Source organism: Rutidosis leptorrhynchoides, chromosome 6 (assembly GCF_046630445.1).
Source record: "Rutidosis leptorrhynchoides isolate AG116_Rl617_1_P2 chromosome 6, CSIRO_AGI_Rlap_v1, whole genome shotgun sequence".
Lineage (NCBI taxonomy): Eukaryota > Viridiplantae > Streptophyta > Magnoliopsida > Asterales > Asteraceae > Rutidosis > Rutidosis leptorrhynchoides.
In genome coordinates this window covers 444,930,602-444,948,721 of record NC_092338.1, presented here as the reverse complement: position 1 = coordinate 444,948,721, position 18,120 = coordinate 444,930,602, and the positions used below count along the sequence as shown (strand labels likewise).

The 18,120-nt window shown below is 33.1% G+C and overlaps 1 protein-coding gene and 1 long non-coding RNA gene across 4 annotated transcripts; one reads left to right on the top strand and one right to left on the bottom strand.

The window, feature by feature from the left end:
• Positions 1-5,658: 5,658 nt before the first annotated feature.
• Positions 5,659-7,351, bottom strand: LOC139851360 (SKP1-like protein 1B). The gene is made up of 2 exons (XM_071840385.1): positions 6,955-7,351; positions 5,659-6,019 (listed from the first exon to the last, which is right to left on the bottom strand). The coding sequence occupies exons 1-2, from the start codon at positions 7,249-7,251 to the stop codon at positions 5,846-5,848; spliced, it is 471 nt and encodes a 156-aa protein (XP_071696486.1). The 5' UTR covers positions 7,252-7,351; the 3' UTR covers positions 5,659-5,845.
• Positions 7,352-15,396: 8,045 nt separating this feature from the next.
• On the top strand, positions 15,397-17,800 carry LOC139853255 (uncharacterized). Of its 3 annotated transcripts, XR_011761325.1 has the most exons (6): positions 15,397-15,532; positions 15,646-15,757; positions 15,983-16,023; positions 16,205-16,338; positions 16,572-16,692; positions 17,513-17,798. It is a non-coding gene; the product is annotated as an uncharacterized lncRNA (long non-coding RNA). The 3 variants fall into 3 exon arrangements; XR_011761324.1 differs by having other exon boundaries at positions 16,205-16,692; positions 17,513-17,800; XR_011761323.1 differs by lacking the exon at positions 16,205-16,338 and having other exon boundaries at positions 17,513-17,789.
• Positions 17,801-18,120: the final 320 nt, after the last annotated feature.

Here is an 18,120-nt window from a genome sequence, read left to right as displayed (position 1 = left end):
TTGTAGAATTTATGAAGAACACTTAGAACTTGAAGATAGAACTTGAGAGAGATCAATTAGATGAAGAAAATTGAAGAATGAAAGTGTTTGTAGGTGTTTTTGGTCGTTGGTGTATGGATTAGATATAAAGGATATGTAATTTTGTTTTCATGTAAATAAGTCATGAATGATTACTCATATTTTCGTAATTTTATGAGATATTTCATGCTAGTTGCCAAATGATGGTTCCCACATGTGTTAGGTGACTCACATGGGCTGCTAAGAGCTGATCATTGGAGTGTATATACCAATAGTACATACATCTAAAAGCTGTGTATTGTACGAGTACGAATACGGGTGCATACGAGTAGAATTGTTGATGAAACTGAACGAGGATGTAATTGTAAGCATTTTTGTTAAGTAGAAGTATTTTGATAAGTGTATTGAAGTCTTTCAAAAGTGTATAAATACATATTAAAACACTACATGTATATACATTTTAACTGAGTCGTTAAGTCATCGTTAGTCGTTACATGTAAGTGTTGTTTTGAAACCTTTAGGTTAACGATCTTGTTAAATGTTGTTAACCCAATGTTTATAATATCAAATGAGATTTTAAATTATTATATTATCATGATATTATCATGTATGAATATCTCTTAATATGATATATATACATTAAATGTCTTTACAACGATAATCGTTACATATATGTCTCGTTTAAAAATCATTAAGTTAGTAGTCTTGTCTTTACATATGTAGTTCATTGTTAATATACTTAATGATATGTTTACTTATCATAGTATCATGTTAACTATATATATATCCATATATATGTCATCATATAGTTTTTGCAAGTTTTAATGTTCGTGAATCACCGGTCAACTTGGGTGGTCAATTGTCTATATGAAACATATTTCAATTAATCAAGTCTTAACAAGTTTGATTGCTTAACATGTTGGAAATATTTAATCATGTAAATATCAATCTCAATTAATATATATAAATATGGAAAAGTTCGGGTCACTACACAAACTGCCACCCAACTCCTCTTCAACTTGATTATCATCTTGTGTATTTTTCTCGTCTTCAACAACATCTCCTTGAAAGTAAGAGGAACTCTGGATCCACCATTGACAACCTCTCTCTGTCTCAGATGGGTGCAGGGAACGAAAAGGTCTTTTTCTCTTCGGACAATCATCCTGAAATGAAGTTATATTAGTAAAAACAAAAGGACGCAAGGACGCAAAAGTCATTTTGCGTCTAGACGCAAGAACGCAAAGATCATCTTGCGAGTAGACGCAAGGACGCAAGAGTAAACTTGCGACACACGCAAGGACGCAAGCATGATTCTTGCGCCTGTAACAAGTATAACCCAGGGTTCACACGCAAGGACGCAAGGATATCCTTGCGACACACGCAAGGACGCAAGGTGTATCTTACGTCCTCATGCGACACACAAAACTGCTCTGTTAAAACAGAAACTGCTGTATATACACTATATAAAAAGCTCTTGGAGATATTAAATAGATGCGGGTATTTCTTCTTCATCTGATCTTCACGCTCCCAGGTGAACTCGGGTCCTCTACGAGCATTCCATCGAACCATAACAATTGGTATCTTGTTTTGCTTATGTGATGACCCGGGAATTTCCGACCAAATTTAAACTTAAATCTTTATATGGTTCCGACTCGATAAGCACAGACTGTAATGTTGAGTCTCGAAAACTTTGGAACGGATTACATGAATGCATTTACCCTTTGACCATTCTCGACGATTCACGAACGATTATTTGTAGATAAATATGTATATGTATATATAAAGGTATGTATATTTAATAATTAAAAAATAATAAGATATAACTGAAACATTAGAATCATGTTTGTAAAATAATATGCAAAATAATAATGTTGTTATTATGTAAATCTAAATATAAACATATATGACTTCTATACATATTTATTATCATATGTATATTGTGATGTGTACTAAAAATATATAAAGATTTAATACTCAATATAGATTATTATATAATATACATAATATAATTACTAAATATTACATAATCAATGAGAGAAAATACTAATATATTAAATTACAAGTTAAAATATAATTGTTATATCAATACTACTACTTTCATTATTATTGTTGAGGTTAAACTAGTGTTAATATCGGTATTAGTAATGTTATTGTTTTCAATAATGGATATGTAGATGTAAAAATTGATACATGTAATTTATTTTAGTATTGTTATCATTTTAATTAACATCCAAATTAACTATCATGATTATTAATTATATTATGATTATTATTAATATCATCATTTTTATATACTATGATTAAAAGTTATTACTAGTAATAATTATTATTACTAATATTATTATTGTCATTTTTATTATTATCACTATTGTTATATTATCATTATTTAATATTATTAATATATTTATAAGATATATATATATATATATATATATATATATATATATATATATATATATATATATATATATATATATACAAATATATGTAAAATACTAAAATATAAAATACAGATAGATGAAATTGTTATATATATATATATCGTGTAATGTTAAACTTTCTCTCTGTCTCAGATGGGTGCAGGGAACGAAAAGGTCTTTTTCTCTTCGGACAATCATCCTGAAATGAAGTTATATTAGTAAAAACAAAAGGACGCAAGGACGCAAAAGTCATTTTGCGTCTAGACGCAAGAACGCAAAGATCATCTTGCGAGTAGACGCAAGGACGCAAGAGTAAACTTGCGACACACGCAAGGACGCAAGCATGATTCTTGCGCCTGTAACAAGTATAACCCAGGGTTCACACGCAAGGACGCAAGGATATCCTTGCGACACACGCAAGGACGCAAGGTGTATCTTGCGTCCTCATGCGACACACAAAACTGCTCTGTTAAAACAGAAACTGCTGTATATACACTATATAAAAAGCTCTTGGAGATATTAACTAACCATTATATGTAGAAGTTTTAGGTAGTCAGACACTGTAAAGGTTTCAGCAGATGAACGCTTCCAAAATAATGCTCTTGGTACTCCATCCTTATCAGTTTTGGTTGCAAAACTCTTAATGGTACGACGGTATGCCTCGAGGATCCAAATCTTAAATGCCCACATAAAACCAGCCAAAGTGTAAGCCTTTCCACCCCCACTCTCTAATTGGCTTTCTCGAACCTCAAAACCTTCGCTCACCGCTGAGTAAGTAGCATCCCAAATACGAGACCCCCATGGGTACGCGTTCACCTTATTGAAATCTTCAACCAACCATAGAAACTGTTTACTGACCACATGTTGCCCCTGCTTCCCCATAAACGCTCTCTCTACGATCAAAATTATAGCTAGTCGAACAATATCATCGTCACTAACCTTGGGAACCTTTACATCACCTTGTTTTTTGATAAGGATGTTTTGTATATCACTAACCAAAATGTTGCTGGCATCGGGACGTTCTGGAAAACAACGTCGTCTAATGGGTGCGGTCTTAGATTCATAATTTCGAGGGATGTAATGTGCCATGTCCGTCCGACTACCAAACATAAAGCCGGTGACTAAACAAAATTCACGCCGACCAAATCTAATCATTAAATTAGGAGAAAAATGAAACCATATATCTTGTTGCTCTTCAGGGTACTTACTAGCATCTAATTTTGCTGAACGCTCACATTTCCGTTGGAGCATGGCATGTACTAGGCCAGGATCATTACCCGTGTATGAAAGATCTAACCAGGGACCAAAGCATGTACTTCTAAATAATTTTTCTTGTCTCTCAGTCAACATTTTCTTGACCTGAGGAATCACGGTCAACATATTCTTCATGGTCAATTTACCTTCCACATAGCTCTGTAAAAGTCAGAAGAACATCAGAAGAAAATCACATAGACGCAAGCAAGCAAGACAGAGATTGCGTACAAGGCCGCAAGGACGCAAGGTTAACCTTGCGTAACAGATGTGCAAGACGCAAGGTTAACCTTGCGTAACTTATGATCAAGACGCAAGGACGCAAGGGTTACCTTGCGTGCACATGCAAAGGTAAAATTATAGCAAACGTAAGGTCGCAAATATCACCTTGCGTACATTGTGAGGCATACGCAAGGACGCAAGGATTGTCTTGCGTCTACATAGCAACAGAGTTACACAACTTGAATCTAGCAAAAATTCCTGGGTATCGTACGCAATCTCAATAATATACAATCAAAAACACAAAATACAAACAAATTTCGTTGACACATTTTTTCGAACAGTTGGCGTGCAAAGAGTGCAAAAACTTTGTTTTAGCACATAAATCTAAGCACTATGAAGTAGATCGAATAATATAACATAGATCTAAGAAATCTAACCTGTTCTTGAGACATAGTGAACGATGATGGTGATTCGATGATGTTGGTGGCGTAGAAGCTCGCTTGTACTCGGGAAGATCGAAGATGGAAGGATGAAGAAGATCTAGTAACGATGAAGATGTGAGGAGGATGACGTGAGGATGATGATGAAGATTTTGCGAGTGATTTGCGAGTGTTTGGAGAATGTAAGAAAGCTTGATAACAATCTTGCGAATGATGAGCGAAAGGGCACCAGAGAGGAGTTTGCGTATGTGTGTGGGAACAGTGAACGCAAACTGATCATTTAACTAGTTCTTTTACTGAAACACGCAAGGTCGCAACGTCGCAAGATCGCAAAGACGCAAGGTCGCAAGGACGCAAGCTGTCTTGCGCCTTGCGAGGGCAAATTGTCAAACTTTTTTTTTTAGGGCTGTCAGTCAACAAGCTTAAAAAAAAGGGCATTTTGGTGATAATCCCGCTAAAACACGAACGTTTCTGTTCAGTTTATTTGTTTTTATTATATGATGTTAACTTTCTTTATAATTCAGTCAATGTAAATTACTATAATCACTATAACTTGATCATTGTTTATGTTCAATGATCTTAATCGTTCTTTTTTATTTGTGTTGGGAGAGTAGAAAGTTGTCAGAAAATCAATGACACCCTCCATTATGAAATATAATTCAGCATAAATCATAGTAGCATATGTTGTACATTATGATGACAGCAAACAGTATCATGATGATACAATTTGCCCTAAACGGGCAATTTTTGATTCTCAAGTACCACTAATACATTAGATCAGACTCTTAACTTTTGTCATGCCACGGTAATATGTTAATTAAGGTAAGACACTTTATTCGTAGCGATAATCACAACATGTACACGTTAACCTATTTCGGTACCAAACGAGTATATAGTATCAATTTTTACCGTACCGAACCAATTATATCGGTACGGTATTCGGTACTCAAAATGTGATTAAAAAAAGTAGCGGTACCAACCGGTGCGGTACCGGTATAGTACCACGCTCACCCCTAATGAAAACTATTGTCATAACAAGTTTTAAAAGAAAATATTATCAAGTGTAATTAAAGATCTAGAGTAAACTTTAAAGCAAAAATAAAAGACGGTAACTATATTATCTTGATCCCAACTTGTTTGGACTCATATGCAAGTGCAACCTCTAAATTCATAAACCTTGTTTTAATTCATAGCACAAACCACACAACCTAACAATTTATATTGTATTTTTGAGCAATAGCAGGAAGCAAATAAAAGAAGAAGGAGGAAAAAAGATGATCATGTCAGCATCACCAGCACACACATCATAAACAACGGGTCTGCAGTTTTCAAAAGAAAATAAATGAAAAGTTCAACCACCAATTCAAGAAGATAATCAGATAGCATGACTAAAACATTCACCACATGTTCAAGGTTTGATTTATAAGAAAAGCATGAAACCCCCTAACATTACGCAGATACTTCTTATATAGACGGGTCTAGGGGTACAGAATTTTACTCAAAAGCCCATGCGTTCTCCCTGCGCACCTCTTCCTCCTCTTCAGGGGTGAAGTCATTCTTGATGTTGAAAGTCTTGCGGATCTCTTCAGGCGTCTTTCCCTTGATCATGTCGGCCACTGTTTGACAGGTCAAGTCCAATAAGCTCTTGATGTTCAGATAGTTTGCGGCCTGAGACAAACAACAGACAACTTATGTACCACATAATAAACAGATATAACATCTATAATAACATTGTAGCATGGTCAGCACCAGTCTGTCAGACAATGTCGAAAGCAAGTAAAATTTGAAACCATAAAAACTTTACAGATTTATCCGACTAAAAAAACAGCTTAAACGACTTGTACATGTAGTATCGTCAGTTTATCTCAGACAATAGAGCACTGAGTTGAGACTGTAGAGGAAGTTCAATGCAACTTACACTGAATCAGCCACTAAACACGAGTACAACAATATGACGAAAAAGAACATTTGAAGGTCTTTCTCTGAGTCCCAATGCAATCTTGTTGACGTTATGAGTTGTTAAAAGCGATTATTTGATTATAATTTCTCAATATGACAAAACCACCTTCAACAAACATCTAAACACCCCCTATGATATGCATGACATGCAAATAAGTTTTTGTAGTTAACATCTAAATTTTGGATACTTGTTTAGTTTCTATTTTTTCTTAGATTTCTATATCAGAATCCGATGAATACAACAAGTATCTAGACAATGATGTCCAAACCCAAATGACATGACACTACATAGCAAAAAGAATTACATATTATATGTGAGTATCTCAAGATGATTATATAACACTAATGAACCATTATCAGAGCAATCAATTATAACCGAACGTAATGCCTGAAGCAGTGTCCGAATGTGTTTCTTATACTAACTTTGAAAAGAACAATTATGACATCATATAGTGTCTTACACTTCTAATAGTAATACTAATACTAATGATAATAATTATATTAATTTATTATTAAATTAACATAATGCGTTTGAAAAAAAAAAAATAATACTCCGTAATACAAAATTAGAAATAATAAATATTGTTTCATTATTATTTAGGTAAAATTAAATTAATGATAAAAAGGGATAAAAGAGATCGAACCAAAATAAGATCAAACAGAGTTCCTTGATCAACTTTGACAAATTCAGCATCAAAAGATTTGAGTTCTTCCTCGGCTGTTTTATCATCGTTCTTAGGCGATTCAACATGCTTTTTACAGTACTCAATAACTTTCGACAAGATCTTGCTGGTAACGTTAGGAAGGGGAATACTCGTATCAGCACAATCATCTTCAATCATATGCTTGATTGTTTGTGATTCCAAGGCAACCGATTCTTCAACCTCAAAGGTTTCTCCATCAGAGCTTTTTAGAACGATCATTTTAGATGATGCCGACATGGTGACTCGGATGAATTTTGGGGATGATGAAATTCGAAAACCCTAGATGAAGAAAGAGTCAATTTGGGGAAAATTAATTATGGATGGGACAATACGGTGCGGAGTAGGTCTTATCTTGTTTTTATTTTATTTTTTAATTAAAAAGATAAATTAAAAGTATTTTGTTTAAATTAAGAGATCTCCGTGATGTATTTTGATAAAAACTAGTTAGAGTCCGAGTTATTAACATTTACGGATTAAAGTTAGAGTTAAAGCTTATTTTTGAAGCGGGAGTCGAAACTTATTACTCCTTATTTTTAATGAGTGTTTGGTAAACTAGTCAAAACTTTTTGCAATTTATAAGTTCTACTTTTTTTCTTAACCTATTATGAAATAACTTAATTTTTAGGAGTTTTTTATTTCCCTAAGATTACCTTTTATGTCTAGCAAACGTTTATTATTTGGAGCTTATTAATATCATAAGCTCAAGCTCATATAACTTCTCATAATCTCGAAAAACCTAGTGCACCAAACACACCCTTTACACCATTTTAACAAAATATTTATCTATTTTTTTTTATGTGTGGAAAAAAACGTTCATAAACAATGAAATGTCAAAAGAGAAGGAGATCGAGGTGAACCCAAGTCTAGCTTGTCCTTCCAAGTCACAACGAAAAAAAAGCTTAACGTCAAGTCGTCAAAAGTCTTCGACAAATTGATGGATTGTATAACAATCTAGTGGCTGTCGAAACGAGGGACGGGATTTAGACCAATGTGGCTAAAAAATCCCAAATTGTGCGTTTGTCTAAAAAAAGCGGAAATTGAAATGAGTGCTAGTAGATGTTGAACCAGGGGCGGTGCTACTTGGGGACAGAGGGGGGCGCCCGCCCCCAGTTGATTTTTAAATTTTAGTGGAAAAATTTTGAGTTTTTCGACTTTGACCCTTGTGGATTTTTTTTGTTGCCCCAAAACCTTCAAATTTTGCACAAAATTCTCCAAAAATTGTCCCAAAACCTTCAAATTTTGCCTAAATATCTCCAAAAATTGCCCCAAAATCTTCAAACTTTGTTCAAAAACCTCCATATTTTGCATAAAAACCTCAATTTTTTGCCCCAAAACCTTCATATTTTGCCCAAAAAAGTTGCTACAGTTTTAAAAAAATTTCCGCCCCCAGTGGAAACAAATCTTGCTTCCGCCACTGTGTTGAACCATACAAATTTTTCAAACCAGCTTGATACTATAGACGAAATGTTATGTCACACAATCATCTACGACATGTAAACCTCATTGTTTCACAAAAATTGAGATATTAATAAATCTAAAGAATACTAGAGATGAAGGCTTGGAGTGGGAAAGTTTTGTTAGGGAAGTTTTGTTGGGGAATACTAGCTAATGACAAGCCTTCAAATATCAAATTGAATTGAAATATTGAATATCGTTGCTTGCTTTTCAAGACGTCATACTCCATATTTATGAGAGCAACACTTCATTCATGCACGTGAATTGGTTTTATGTTCGCCCATTTGCGTAAGATTTTATGGTTCTCAATCTAAATTTGAATTTCAAAGTTATCATCATGACTGTGATCACAAAAAAAGTTACAACTCAAGTTGAAGTTCGAAAGGTCTCTTCCCATATATTCTTCTAGCGTAACATTCTGGGAGTTAAGTCTTAGTAATGTAGTTCAATGGTTCAGTTGTTTTTGTATGCAATTTGCTCACCATTTAGTCATATGTTGTTGTATCCAATCGGTGGTTATGCGTTTGCTCAATGATTAATCTTTCGAACTTTTTATCAAATTGATGAATGGTTTCTTGTGTTTATTTTATTTTCCCATCTTTTTTCAAAATAAAAAACAAAAACATAATTTTTTGTGATATAGGGAAGAGATTAAAATGATTTCATCCGTCTTCGATATCATTTAGTATTGACGAGAGAATAAACAGCTCGCACATTAAACGGGGAAATGATTTTGCTTGAAAACCAAAAAATTATTTTAGTAATCTATTCTATTCTATTCTATTCTATCTTCTATCTATAATTAATATTAAAACTCTAACCTTGTGATGTCATAAATAACCCTATTTTAAGTTTAAAAATAAATCAAAATTAAAAAGAAAAATTTTCAAGTATCCTTGCTGCTGATGTCATAATACAATTTTTTTTTTTTAATTTAACTAATTACTCCGTAAAAGTTTATTAAATATTTTGAGTCAGGTATGCTAATTACGAGTTGTTATAATAATAATAATAATATAGATATGGATAGTCAATTTTGGTGTATACATATAGTCAATTTTGGTACACAAAGTATGTATTTTTATATTGAGATTTTAGGCTATAAATACTCATGAATGCAAGCATTAAACTTGCACCATTTCTCACACTTACAAAGTGTTTCTTTCTTTCTCTCTATTATCATCTTTGTTCTTACACTTCATTATTAGTATTCTAAATCAAGAATCAAATCACTAAAGGTAGTTATAAGCCTACTGAATTATAACATCAAGAATCAAACCACTAAAGGTAGTTATAAGCCTACTGAATTATAACATCAAGAATCAAACCACTAAAGGTAGTTATAAGCCTACTGAATTATAACACGTTATCAGCACGATAATCTTAATACTAAATATGGTTGGCTCTGCCACCAAAATGATATATGGTCGGTTATACCACCAAAATGATATATGGTCGGTTATACCACCAGAATGATATAGGTCGGTTATACCACCTGAAAAAATATATGGTCGACACTGTCGCCAAATTTTTCATTTATGTTTACTAATATTTATATTTTTGTTATATAACATTTATTTATGATTGCTTACACATGGTCGACACTGTCACCTACTTATCATTTATGTTATATTAAATTTATGTTTAATGTTTATATACTTATGAATATAAATTGACTCTAATTTATCATGATGTTTGTTTTAATTTTTGATAATAGAAAATGTCGAATCTGGAAAAGCTTAAATTTACTCCTTTAGAATCAACTGGAAACAACTACATGCCATGGGTTATAAAAGTAAAAATGCATCTTAAATCAATGGGCATTCTTGAAACCATAAATGAAAACAACACTTGTTCTGAAAAAGAACAAGCTACGGCATGTTGCTTTATTCATCAACATATTGATGAATGCTTACAAAATAATTATGTGACTGTAGAAGATCCCCATGTTTTATGGGAAGGTCTCAAAAGCAGATTCAATAATCAAAGAGAAATTTTACTTCCAGCTGCAATGGAACAATGGAGAACATTAAGGTTCCAAGACTTTAAGAAAGTAAATGAATACAGCTCAGCTCTGTATAATACATGTTCACAACTTAAATTCTGTGGACATGAAATTAGTGATGCAGACATGATGGAGAAAACTTTCTCCACAATGAATGCTGCAAACATCACAGTGCAAAGAAATTTGAGAATGCTAAAGTTCAAAACATATCCTGAACTTAATTCATATCTCTTAGTTGCAGAGCAAAATGATGAGCTATTAATGAAAAATCAGCAATCCCGTCCTACTGGTACACTTGCAATCCCTGAAGCAAATACTGCAAATAATTATAAACAGGGACAAGGACGCGGGCAAGGTCGTGGTTATAATAACCATCACCATCATCATGCCAAAAGCCATAACTATGGTAGAAACCATCCTTATGGTAATGGTAATGGGCGTGGACGTGGTCGTGGTCGTGGCCGTGGTGGTCAAAGAAATAGTAATCCACGAAAATATAAATATCAACCACAAAACAAGCCCATTAAACAAGATGTTGAAGAAAATTCTTCTAAAAATTCTGAAGAATCTTGCTACAGATGTGGTAGAATGGGCCACTGGACTAATACTTGCCGAACATCTAAACATCTTGTTAAGATGTATCAGGATTCGCTGAAAGGTAAAGAAAAGGAAGTAAATTTTGTGGATAATATTGATCCAACAGTCACTGAGAAACCATCTGATTTATATGAAGATTTCTTGAATGTTTAAGTTGTGTGTCTTTTGAAAAATAAACGATTTAATATCGTCTGTCTTTGTCATTATGTTTGCTAAATGTTTCAGTACTATCTATTTGCGTTTAAAATATTGTGTAATATTAATGTACTCACTATTTATTTCTTATATATGAAGTTCAATATGAATTTTGCTGGAATACAACATCAATCAAGTGGTGGAGATCTCTGTATAGCAGACAGTGGAACTACACACACTATACTTAAATCCGAGAAATATTTTATTGATCTAAAACCAACGGAAGGAACTATACATACAATATCAGGACCTGCTAACTTGATAAAAGGGATAGGAAAGGCAAATTTCATACTACCAAATGGTACAAAATTTTTAATAAATGATGCCTTATTTTCTCCCAAATCAAGCAGAAATTTATTGAGTTTCTCCGACATATACCTTAACGGGTATGATTATCAGTCAGTGACAACAGAAAATGAGAAATATTTAAGTATCACTGACAAGAGTCATGTGGTTGAAAAACTGCCAAGACTTAGTTCTGGATTACATTATACACATATAAATGTACCAGAAATACATATGGTAGTTAACGAAAAATATATTGATCCTGGTGTATTCAGTTTATGGCATAACAGATTAGGCCATCCAGGATCAACAATGATGAAAAGGATTATTGAATGTACTCATGGACATCCACTAAAGGATAGAAAAATCCATCATGATACAATGGTTCCATGTACATCTTGCTCTCTTGGAAAATTGATAACTAGACCCTCACCACTTAAGGTTGAGAAAGAATCACCAATGTTTCTTGAAAGAATTCAAGGTGATATATGTGGACCAATTCATCCACCATGTGGACCATTTAGATATTTCATGATTCTAATAGACGCATCTAGCAGATGGTCTCATGTTTGTCTGTTATCAAGCCGTAATGTGGCATTTGCAAAATTTCTTGCCCAAATTATTAAATTGAGAGCTCATTTTCCTGATTACACCATTAAAAGGGTGAGACTTGATAATGCTGGTGAATTTACATCTCAAGCATTTAATGACTATTGCATGTCTATAGGAATTGTTGTTGAACATTCTGTTGCTCATGTGCATACACAAAATGGTTTAGCCGAGTCATTGATTAAACGTTTACAGTTAATCGCTAGACCATTGATAATGAGAACAAAACTCCCTGTATCTATATGGGGTCATGCAATTTTACATGCTGCTGCATTGATTCGCATCAGACCAAGTGCAAGTCATAAATATTCCCCCCTACAACTTGCTTTTGGTCAAGAGCCAAATATTTCCCATCTTAGAACATTTGGTTGTGCAGTGTATGTTCCAATTGCGACACCACAACGTACAAAAATGGGTCCTCAAAGGAGGTTGGGAATATATGTTGGATATGAAACATCTTCAATATTAAGGTATATTGAACCTATGACAGGTGACGTTTTTACAGCACGTTTTGCTGATTGTCATTTTAATGAAACATTGTTCCCTAGATTAGGGGGAGAAATGAAAAATAAAGAAAATGATGTTTCATGGTGTGAACCTCAATTAAAGTATCTTGATCCTAGCACAAAAGAATGCGAGACAGAAGTTCAAAAGATAATGCATATACAAGAACTTGCAAATCAATTGCCTGATGCATTTACAGATACAAAAACGGTGACAAAATCATATATACCAGCAGTAAATACTCCAGCTCGAATTGAAATTCCAAAAGCTGGCAATAACGTCACTCATGAATCTTTGCCACGTCAGAAACGTGGAAGACCAATCGGTTCAAAGGATAAAAATCCTCGAAAAAGAAAATCAGCTGATAATGAAGTAAAAGAAAGTGTTCAAGAAGAACCACAAATCAGTACTCCTACTGCAGAGGAGATTGATGATGTCAATACAGAAATTGCAATCAATTATGCATATTCAAAAATATTATGGAACCGAAATGAAATGAAAAATCTTGATGAGAAATTTTCATTTAATGTTGCATATGACATCATGAATAATGATGATGATCCAGAACCAACATCTATGGTTGAATGTCAAAATAGACATGATTGGGCTCAATGGAAAGAAGCAATACGAGCTGAATTAGAATCACTCAATAAAAGAAAAGTTTTCGGATCCATCATTCTCACTCCTAAAGATGTGAAACCTGTAGGATACAGATGGATTTTTGTCCGAAAAAGAAATGAGAAAAATGAAGTTACAAGGTATAAAGCTAGACTTGTAGCTCAAGGTTTTTCTCAAAGACCGGGAATTGATTATGAAGAAACTTATTCTCCTGTTATGGATGCAATTTCTTTTAGGTACTTAATCAGTCTGGCAGTTTCTAAAAATTTAGAAATGCATCTCATGGATGTTGTGACTGCTTATCTATATGGATCACTTGATAGTGATATATATATGAAGATACCTGAAGGATTTAAGGTACCAGAAGCATCAAATGCAAAACCCAAAGAAATGTATTCGATTAAATTACAAAGATCTTTATATGGGTTAAAACAATCGGGACGTATGTGGTATAACCGATTAAGTGATTACTTGATAAGCAAAGGGTATACAAATAATCTTACTTGCCCTTGTGTTTTCATTAAGAAAACAACATCCGGATATGTGATCATAGCTGTTTATGTTGATGATCTTAACATCATAGGTACAAATAAAGAGATCCATGAAGCCATTCAACTTCTAAAGAAAGAATTTGAAATGAAAGATCTCGGAAAAACCAAGTATTGCCTTGGTTTACAAATTGAGCATATGCCTAATGGTTTACTTGTACATCAAACAACATATACTGAAAAGATTTTGAAACGTTTCAATATGGACAAGGCAAAACCATTAAGTACTCCTATGGTTGTTAGATCACTCAATGTTGAAGCTGATCCATTTCGTCCATGTGAAGATCAAGAAGACATTCTTGGACCAGAAGTACCATATCTTAGTGCAATTGGAGCTCTTATGTATCTTACAAATTGTACAAGACCTGACATTTCTTTTGCAGTTAATTTGTTGGCAAGGTTCAGCTCTGCTCCTACCAAAAGACACTGGAATGGGATCAAACACATATTTCGATACCTTCGAGGAACTACTGATTTAGGATTATTTTATTCTAACGAATCAAAACAAGATTTGGTTGGTTATGCAGATGCAGGTTATTTATCTGATCCACATAAAGCTAAATCTCAAACTGGATATGTATTCCTAAATGGAGGTACTGCAATATCATGGCGTTCTCAAAAACAAACACTTGTTGCTACATCGTCAAATCATGCCGAAGTGATTGCATTACATGAAGCTACTCGAGAATGTTTTTGGTTGAGATCAATGACACAACTCATTACTGATTCTTGTGGACTAGAACGCGATAAAAGTCCAACAACTATCTTTGAAGATAATGCAGCTTGCATAGCACAGATGAAATAAGGGTATATCAAAAGTGACCGAACAAAACACATACCACCTAGATTCTTCTCATACACTCAAAATCTCATTAAGGACAACCAGATTGAAATGAGATATGTGCAATCTAGCAAAAACTCTGCTGATCTTTTCACGAAAGCACTTCCAACTGCTATTTTCAGAACACACGTTCATAACATTGGCATGAGACATGTTCAAAAGATGTAACAGCTGAAGCGATGTCTACTTGAGGGGGAGTCAACTCCATGCTGCACTCTTTTTCCCTTAGCTAAAGTTTTTTTCCCACTGGGTTTTCTTTAGCAAGGTTTTTAACGAGGCAGTAATTTATAGTTGATCTTCAACAAAATAAAATTGCTATCCAAGGGGGAGTGTTATAATAATAATAATAATATAGATATGGATAGTCAATTTTGGTGTATACATATAGTCAATTTTGGTACACAAAGTATGTATTTTTATATTGAGATTTTAGGCTATAAATACTCATGAATGCAAGCATTAAACTTGCACCATTTCTCACACTTACAAAGTGTTTCTTTCTTTCTCTCTATTATCATCTTTGTTCTTACACTTCATTATTAGTATTCTAAATCAAGAATCAAATCACTAAAGGTAGTTATAAGCCTACTGAATTATAACATCAAGAATCAAACCACTAAAGGTAGTTATAAGCCTACTGAATTATAACATCAAGAATCAAACCACTAAAGGTAGTTATAAGCCTACTGAATTATAACACGAGTATAATACTCCGTAACATTCTAATTAACCCTTTTTCATCTTCTTTTTAAAAGCAAATCTCAACCAAAAACCCTAAAACACGCCACCCAAAACATAGTTATCCGGCTAAAAAAAACTTTACACATCTTCATCTTCCAGCGATTTTTGAAATCAAATTAAGTAATAACAATATAATCTATACATATTCTATTATATGTTGGGATCTTTTGGATTGATTATACAGATTAGGTAATATGATTACTTAAATATTTTCGTGTTTTGAATGTGTGCAGAAATTTTATGAACGTATATCAAGCAAGGCGCGTCCAAAGCCGAGGAGTCCTCCACAGTCTGCATGTGAGGTCAACATCTTCAGGCCAAGCTCTTGGCTGCTGAACAGAAGAGGTATATTTTTATATGGATAATATTGTTAGGCTTTTTATTGTACTAATTTGTTAGATATATTTGGTAGAATTTTATAAGGTGGTCTTTGATCGTGACTTTTATGTGTCATTGAGGTTGGCAAAGTAATACGGAGTAATACATAATGGGGTTTGATCATCTTCTTCATTATTATCATCAACCCTGATGTTTATTTATGTATCTTTTTTTTTTTTTTTTTTTTTGAAGCCATCAACAACCAATCGGCACCTGAATTGTTTTGGCTTAAGGTATGGCCAATCTTTCATTGTTCTACATATATTTTGATTATTATTTGCTATAATTTTTTTGGCTTAAGATTGAATCTTTAATATTGATTTGGGTGTTACGTATTTATTAGTTTTTCCACTTATAACTTGATTTGGGTGTTATATATATGTGTTGATTATTATGTATATAAAACTCTAACAGGAGTGAGATAGAATCGAACAGTTTGGGTTTGATTTCATAGTTTACGCTAATTTTTCTCAAGATCGACTTTTACCCTAAGTAGATTTATGGTTGGATGTTGTTGTTTTGCAGGTTCTCTTTGTGTTGATTCTTAAGTAAGCTTTCAACTTATGTATGAAATATGAATAATATTCCATAAACATTCTTTTTTTGAAACCTAAAGTTTGTATTTTTTTCCCAATTTTCCCCATACTCAATAATATCATTCATATATATTTTTTTAAATTTGTTTGGCTTAATATTCATAATGGATGGATTATGATTTAGCTGATGTGTAGAAGTTGGCATTTGCATTGCAAATATTCATCCGGGTGGTTGTTTTTTGTAGGATAAGACAATGAATGATTATGCATCTAAAACGTGATAATTTTGTGAATTAAGGAAAGATAGGCATCTTCTTACACGCACACTTGGTGTTTGATGAAATGACGAAGTGAATTTTGTTACAGGTAAATTTGTAATACATTACTGTCAAATGTGCAAATACAATGAAAGGCTTATTTATCACATCGTAGTTTTTTAATTTTGTTCAAGATTTTCAGTTTATTTATGAGTTTGGTTGTTCTTGAATATGATTTGTGAGTGTTTGAGTTTAGATATCACTTTCCTGGTGTTGTTTTAGGTTCTACGTTTGTTTTGTATTGAGTTGGTTCTGCCTTTTTTGCCTACTATGGAATTTGGGTCTTCTTGAAGTTTTATAAATTATTTTGCAACAGGATGGACACTATTCTTTTTATTTATGTGTTTTTTATGTAAAGATATAAGTATTTTACTTATGCTTTTTACATGATGTGTGTGTGTATATATATGTCTTGATCTAAGTTCACCATAAACCTCTGTAGGTATGCATATTCATTGAAGAAGTGTCATGTGCAGCCTTAGCTACTTCTTCATTTAAGGGCTACGTTTGTTGACATTTATAATTTAGTTTTATTAATAGGCTTGGAGACGATGGAATAATTAAAGAAAGTTGTGAATTTGAAAGCTTGAAATAGGCACAAGTGCAAACACATTATAGTACTTCATTGTTAGCTAATGTGCATGAAAAGTGTAGGGAGAAGGGCTTTGCTTAACATGGGTTGAATTTAAATTTGGATTTAAAAAAAATTTAAATAAATGGAGGCTGTATTTTTGATTAGTTTAGTTATCTTATGGGTATATATTAGTTTGATTGCTCATAATGTTGATACTTAATAGGTATATTGTACATGTTTATATGAAGAGCCAAAGGTTTTAAGAGTCCATTTTAATGTTTGGCTTTTTATGTAGGAGGAACCTAAACAAGCAAGTTGTTGCGGCTAAGACTCGTGTTCGATGATGAAGATGTAAGTGAATAAAAGGAGTCCGGTGAAATATCCAAGAGTAGAGTTCTTATAAAAATTGATACATTGTATCACCTAAGAGTTCTTATAACATATGATACCGAAGAAATGATTCGGTCTATTCGACCGCGAACTCCAAAGAAATAGATAGGGAGACAAATTACTTGGATCTAAAATTTTAATGATATTGGATGTTTTCCTATAGTAATTCTTTAATTATTATTTTTATATATTTTTTTAAACAAACTCGTGATTTCACGGGGCATTAAACTTAGATTTTAATACTTTATGCACAAAACCCTTATTTTCACATTGTACATCTAAACTATTCCATTTCAAAACCCGTATTTTCACATTGTACATCTAAACTATTCCATTTCAAATTTTGTCATAAATCAAACCCGTGATTTCACGAGTCTTTTCACTAGTAGAGATGATTCGCACATTCCAGCGAAGAATCCTGTGAATTAAATATAGTAAGCATCTTTCGATAGCTGTTTAAATTGGTACGGAGTATAGTTATTAAATTATAATTAAGAAAAAAAACATGACCAC

Coding starts and splice junctions, on each gene's coding strand:
- LOC139851360 (XM_071840385.1), bottom strand. CDS start 7,251: ATGTCGGCATCATCTAAAATGATCGTTCTAAAAAGCTCTGATGGAGAA. Junction 6,020..6,954: donor CTCTGTTTGATCTTATTTTG/GTTCGATCTCTT, acceptor TGTTTGTCTCAG/GCCGCAAACTATCTGAACAT.